The 7,500-nt window shown below is 41.6% G+C and overlaps 1 protein-coding gene across 1 annotated transcript in view; it reads left to right on the top strand.

Annotated features, from left to right (window-relative positions):
* Nucleotides 1–7,500, top strand: part of LOC130373441 (transmembrane protein 163-like) — a 42,243-nt gene that overhangs the window by 25,918 nt on the left and 8,825 nt on the right. Inside the window, exon 3 of the mRNA XM_056579938.1 lies at nt 5,509–5,552. Coding sequence (XP_056435913.1) covers nt 5,509–5,552 — 44 coding nt within the window. The remainder of the gene's footprint in view (nt 1–5,508; nt 5,553–7,500) is intronic.

The following is a 7,500-nucleotide window of genomic DNA, read 5'->3' as shown; positions in this document are numbered from 1 at the left end:
AATACATCTCTTTGATCTGTACACAACATATGATTGAGAGATAGGTTATACATATTCCATTTGGTGGACGCTGTAATCTAAAGCTGCTTACATACCATGAGTGCATACATTGTGAGCATGGGTGGCCCCAGTTGGAATTGAACACCTAACCCTGGCAGTGTTAGTACTAGTAATAGTACTACTACTACTGCTACTTCTACCACTACCAATGATACTACTACTACTACTACTACTACTACTACTACTACTACTACTACTACTAGTTCCGACTATGCCAATCCAGGTCATATGAGCATACCTCATATGCTTTGGAACATCACATCCCCACATGGACGAGTTCATTACACACACGCGACTACACTGAACAACACATGTGGGTCAGGTCCGTTCAGCCACACTGACTGTTGGGGTGGGGGGTTGGGGGGTTGGGGGGGGGGGGGGTTGTTCCTGGAATGTAGTATGTCACACGTAAGGGCTTATAGATCCCTGGCTGCTGACCTAATTTGGTATGGATATACATTGTCAGTATTTACTCATAGCGCTCTCACTTCCCCATCAGGGAATGCCGGCAGGTATTTGGAGAGACGTGGCTGTGGAGAACAGTGCAAGATACTTGGTATGCAGGATCGGCGGCATTCCCCCAACAAAAACCCTGAAACTTAAACATATGTCATTTGGTGGCTGCTCTGAGCCAAAGCATCTTATGATATCTTGGGTGGATGTAAACACTCTTAGAATCAATATTACCTCCATGGGAATGGAAGGGGTATGGTAGAGGTATACATGGTTATGACTCTAGTGTGCAGTCTGTGCAGGTATGGTCCGGCCTTTTGGATAAAAACATCCATCAAATGTTACGCATTATGTTTATACTAGATCTTCAATCGAAGAGCCCAAAATCGTTTAGGTAAAGAAACGCAAGTTACAAGATTCATATTGTTTTTTTCATTTGTCCAACTGGTTCAAGTTTTAGTTTTGTTTTTAGTATTGTGAAAAAGTGTCACATTAAATGGCCATCTGCCACTGAGAAGAATGGAGAGAGAAAGCCTGTCCATTTATGAGGATAAGTTCCAGACAGTGTTACCCGGGTAGGACCCCTGAGGACCTGGACCTTCTGACCAACAGACAAACTCGGGGTGTATCGGGGTTCGATACACTCCTCAAGGGTCAACCCCTGTCACCGTGACCACCCCGTATCCACATCCACTGAACTACATCCCCCAGACACAGCTCTGGGACTTCGGCTTTAGGTTCCCCTCTGTGGGACAGGGTACACACGTATTTGGTATCTACTTGTGAAAATAAGATGTGGTCTGCTTTTGTGGGATTTGTCCCATGTTTGATTCAGCTGCTGCACCTCAGCGGTAGAAAAAGCGTTGTTTTTTTTTAGATGACCACTTTGTCCTTATATTGGATTCATTGTACTTATTTACTTCAATAATATGATATATTCCCAAAAAAACAAAGGATAAAATCATGGGATAAATGGAGGAATTATATTTGATTGGACTGTGATAAAGTGCATAACATGCTACCCAGTTGTATATCTAACATGAAGGGAGAGGAAACAACTTAATTTGATATCATTGGTTAAAATACATACCTGCATCTGTGATGTTTTCAAACATGTCCAGTTATATTGGAGATTATGTTCATTAGAATTGGGCGTAAAATAATAAACACTTTCGATGAACACAGTGAAAATTCTTCACCAGAAATTAGCTAATGAGGGCAAAAGTGCCATTTTCGTTTAAAGGTGACCTAGGAAAGTCCAGATTGCCGACTTCAAAAAGAAAAAAAAGTATCTTAATCAGACCTCATGTACTTGCATAATAAGACCATGAGGCCAAACTACTTCAAAGAAAACTTGATTATAAAGTCAGTGATCATAAGAAACCGAGCTGAACGCATTTTAATGAGCTATCACCGACCGAAGGAACCAGAAGATATTTCTCACAGGCACATTATTTAATCAGGACCATTCCATGCGTCTTAAAATGGCCTAGATGTTTGTTATAATGAAAGCGAGAGCTAGAAGGATTTAATGTATAAACCGAGTCAGGAGAAATCTTGGATGTGGAGCCTTTCTGTCAAGTAAACAAGGCTGTGAACACACACACACACACACACACACACACACACACACACACACACACACACACACACACACACACACACACACACACACACACACACACACACACACACACACACAACCACACACACACACACGCACGCATGCACGTGCAAACAACACATACACTTCAAACACAAAGTAACATCTTTACATGTTGGCATGCATGTTGCATACAAAGACACACATACATACACACACACACACACACACACACACACACACACACACACACACACACACACACACACACACACACACACACACACACACACACACACACACACACACACACACACACACACACAAACACACACAGATACAACACACAGAATCTTTTTATACCAGCCTCCAGATGGGCCAAAACACAGTCAGCCAGCTTCCCTGTGGTGTGTCTGTTTGTGTATAATGGTGCACAAGTGTGTATCTGTATGTGTGTGTTATCTTCTGTTTTCAGCTTTCTATTAATTACACTATTTATCATTCTTTCTTCCTATTATTTGAACTGAAACCATTGCTTTCATTCTTACAGTGCAATAACAACTGCAATACTAATGAAGTGCCCTGTCACTCCAAGACATTGTGATTTTGGATTTTTAATCATAGATAATGAGACTAAAAATCATGTGATCATCTTTCAAATACAGCATGATTAGTGTCTGAAACACCTTGGGCACGTTTCAAACTAGTTTATTTAAGTAACTAGTGAAGTAAGTCGTTTGTTCAACTCGATTGACTTCAACATCAATTACATAGGTGAACTCTGGTAAGTAAATGGTGTTAAATCTCCGGCTAATGAGAGTGTCGCCTTATAAGTAGATAAAAGGGATGGAAGGGAAAAGGTGGTGAAGAGTGATGAGGGGGATGGATACAGGAGGGAGGATAAGGGAGAAGGAGAACAGAGGAAGATGAAAGCTTGGGTACGTTCAAACAAACTGTCTGGCTTGCCCTCGAATCTCCCGTTACCATGGCGATTCGACGGCTGATGCCACATCAACTGGGACTGTGTCCTCGAATGAGGGAGAGGGCGAGAGAGTGAGGTAGAAGATGGAGAGAAAGATTGAGAGAGAGGGAGAGAGAGAGAGAGAGAGAGAGAGAGAGAGAGAGAGAGAGAGAGAGAGAGAGAGAGAGAGAGAGAGAGAGAGGGCTCTATCATACTGACTTCCAGATCCATCTTATTTAGCTTTGCATTGCCAATGGAAATGTGCCAATAAAGCCATTTGAATTGTACAGAAAGAACAGAGAACAAAAAATGAACAAAAGTGAGAGAGATACCGTGTACAGTCTTCCAGCATGTTTTGAGTGTTCTTGCATTATATAAATTAAAGTATATTTAAATATATATATTTTTTCGTCTATTGGCAAAAGAGAGAGAGAGGGAGGGAGAGAGAGAGGGAGAGAGAGCGAGAGAGAGAGAGAGAAAGAGAGAGAGAGAGAGAGAGAGAGAGAGAGAGAGAGAGAGAGAGAGAGAGAGAGAGAGAGAGAGAGAGAGTGAGAGAGAGAGAGAGAGAGAGACAGAGAGAGCGAGAGAGGTAGAGAGGGAGAGAGAGAGAGAGCGAGAGAGAGAGAGAGAGAGAGAGAGAGAGAGAGAGGTAGAGAGAGAGAGGTAGAGAGGGAGAGGGAGAGGGAGAGAGAGAGAGAGAGAGAGAGAGTGGGAGAGAGGGAGAGGGAGAGAGAGGGAGAGAGAGAGAGAGAGAGAGAGAGAGAGAGAGAGAGAGAGAGAGAGAGAGAGAGAGAGAGAGGGAGAGGGAGAGGGAGAGGGAGAGGGAGAGAGAAATGAGAATAAATTAAACGATCAGCATCAGTTACTCAGGGTCAGAAAGCGCGAGACTCCAACACCAACCAAAATAAGAACACACATTCACTTCCTGTTCTCCTTGTTCACACGTTCATCTGACAACACTCTCTGTACCCAAGCAACACACTTGGTCACACCATGTCCATAGTGTTGGATTGCTTCCAGGTGTTTGTCTTCCTACTGCACAGAATACCATTTCATGACTGATCAATGTTTCGGGAACAGTTCCGACCCATGTTTTAAGAATTAAAAGCCACCATTACAAGGCGATTACACTGCATGTTTGAATAATGTGCAGGAAAGTCTAGCCCTTGTTGTTATGGTGTTTGACTCACTGTTGAAAGGTGGAGGGTTCAAACCCCAATGTCTGCAGTATAACCTATAGGCATCCTTGAGCAAGATGCCTAACTTCTACCTGCTCCTTAATGAACTGTAAGAAAAATTACAAAATATATAGACATTTAGTTGAATGCTAAATTACTAAATGGTGATATAAAAGAGTGACTAATACAGTTTAGAGGAATTATTGTGGTGAAGCATGAGACCAAAGGGGGAATCGGAGCAAGACAATGTCCAGCGTTTGCAGCAGATGTTCTCTGAATTGACTTCCCCTCCGAGCTATTTTAGTCACAATTCACAATTATTAGGAGTCCAACCAGAATGGCAACCTATTATTTGGTGGGTCACATTATCCCAAAGTACTTGTTTCTGATAATGAGGCAGTAATGGTTTAACCTGCGTAAAATGTTTGTATTATTTTGCTTGTTTCAACCGTTATGATAATGATGCAGTAATGGTCCACCTACGTTAAATGTTTGTTTTATTTACATAATTGTTATTGTAACAGTAACAGCCATTTTAAATAGATTTGTACGAAACCACAGATCATCCATTAATGTTATTTTATATAATATCTATTTAAACCCCCAAGATAGACACATCAACACGTCGATCTTGTTAAGTACTTTCAGAGCGCTCAAGAAGTAAGATTAACAGAGACTAAAATAAGACTCTGCATGCTCCAATTTCAGAGAAATCTGTTTAGTCTGCAATCTGCCGTTGGTTTTATATAAATAATGCACTCAGGGCACTGCAGAGCTCCCATTCCCGGTCCTGCAGGTATAGAAATCCGTGATGAATCTTCGCTCTAACCTGCAGTCAGTGATTTAATTTATTATCTGTAAAGCTGGGTGCCGCTTGATAGAAAATATTGACAGATAACTTAAAATACTGGGTGGTAAATGTAATGTATGCACAAGGAAGATACCCCCTCTGACTTTAAAGGTAGACAATGTATTCAATGTTTACATCTAGCAACTCAGCAGACTTTGTTCCGATATGATTTGCACTATATGTTCAGTATTATGTTATTTCAGTATTCCACTATTTTAGATATTAATGTTTGATTGAATGATTATATTGTATATTTTACTATTTGTTTATTATTGTAATAATAATCTCTCTCTCTCTCTCTCTCTCTCTCTCTCTCTCTCTCTCTCTCTCTCTCTCTCTCTCTCTCTCTCTCTCTCTCTCTCTCTCTCTCTCTCTCTCTCTCTCTCTCTCTCTCTCTCTCCAGCCGTTTCCTTTATGAAGCACAGTGCCTCGGCCTTCGGTTTTGCGGTGAGTTTCCTCCCCTCTTAGCCCCCTGTGGTCATCAATCAATTAGTTATGCCTTTAGACTATCTGTGATTTATTACCAAACACCACTTCCCGAGTCCTATTGGTCCCCTTTGTCACCAAGGTAACAAGGCAGAGAACAGGGGGCAGACATTTTGAATCTATGTCTTAAAGACCGTATTTATGTTAATTAATACGTTTCAAGGTCAAGAATTATTCTCATCACTTAACTTTTACTTCTAAGGGACTAAAACATCTGATTAAAAGACGTTCCTAATAAGAAAACTGCTACTACAAAATATGAAAAAACAATAATCTGCTAAATGGATAAATTAAGAAATGATTAACAGCGAGATGTAAATACATCGTTTATTTTCTTCCACTACTCTTCCAACCCCAATCTCCATTCAATTCAATTCAGAAGTTTAATGACAGCAAATCCAAGCCTGAAGGTATTCTTCTTGTAGCAGAATCAATCCAAAACTAAATCTAAAAGAAGAGTAGAAGACTCAATACATCGTCACCGTCACGAAACAAATGTGACTACACAAAAAGCAGAGATATTCTGCCTCTGCTTTGAATTTCTTCATTGTATTTTGCTGCTGTCAGGTGAATCTCCCTCTCAGGATTACTAGAGATATTTTATCATGTCTTATGACCTTCAGTGTTGTTATGCACAGATTCTAGCTGTTGTCTACTGTAGCTCAGTTCTCTTGTCCAGGATGGTTTTCCGTAAGCAAAGCCTGGCACCGACATCAATCTGACATGAGGGAGGGTTCACTCTATAGTATCATATTATATTATCAGATACATAAAGAATATATACCGTTTGTACGTGGGAAGATCTTCCCGCTGGCGTGAGAAAAGTCTCTAGAGAGATATTCTCCACAGCTTGAGAAATGGGCACTGAGCAAACCATCAAGAAATCTCAGGGTTTACTGCTGAGCGTGAAGCAGGTATACACGGCAGAGAGGAAATTGACCAGCACACAAGGTTCGAATGAGATGAATACATAGTCAATTGCACAGCTTCCCAACAGTTAGTATATAGAACAGTTCTCCTTGTAGCTGCAGCGGGTTGTGTCTGTGGAGCAGGAGCAAGATATCAACCTATTCCTTTGAACATAGACTTCAACATCAGGAAATGAAAAGGGCTACACAAACAGTGTGAAGCAAATAATGAAGAAGGCTCAATCATGAGCACACAACTCCCAGCCAAGGCTCACTCCATGACATGTGAAAGGTAGCACAGAAACGTCCCAGAAACGTTTTAAAATCCCAGTTGATATCTTGGTGTGAAGCCAGTAGCGGCTTGGTTCCGGCCCACGGCCAGCAAATGCCACTGTTATCAAATATAATCTATCCTCAAGGAAATTATAGTGAAGCCAAGGCTGCAGGCTACTGTCCCAGCTGCTTTACGAATGGGCTTTAATCGGTGGGGATGGAATAACTGGAGATGCTGGGGACTGTGTGTGGGAGCTAAGACCGATGATGTTTCTGAAAATAACATAATTCAAAGTTATTGCTATTTTTTTTCCGTTTCTAGTTGGTGGCAAAAAAAAAAAGGGGGGTTTGATGTTAGATACCATGGCAACAACATGCAGGGACGTGACGTTCAGATCAAAACAAACTAAGGAAAAACAGTTTCAGCCCTGATTTAGAGAAAAAAGGGTTAGGAAAAAAGAAAAACGACAGGAGAGTCATCACGGTTATTTCAGAACAAAAATAGAAACTTTGTCACTTGCTTTTTTTCCTCAACTTTTTTACTTTCTACATGACGTCAAAACGCCCTGCCCTCCCTCCACTCCCCTCCGTCTTCTCCCTGTTCTGTCTCCCTCCTCCTCTCCCCCTCCGCAACCTCCCTGTTCTCCCCACTTTCTCCCCCCCCCGCCCTTGTTCACGTTCTCTCACCTCTAACGCCATGCCCTCTCCTTCCCCGCCTGTCTCCCTTT

The sequence above is a fragment of the Gadus chalcogrammus genome, chromosome 20 (genome assembly GCF_026213295.1).
Source record: "Gadus chalcogrammus isolate NIFS_2021 chromosome 20, NIFS_Gcha_1.0, whole genome shotgun sequence".
Lineage (NCBI taxonomy): Eukaryota > Metazoa > Chordata > Actinopteri > Gadiformes > Gadidae > Gadus > Gadus chalcogrammus.
Note: the sequence above shows the minus strand (reverse complement) of the source record. Positions and strands in the feature narration are given on the sequence as shown.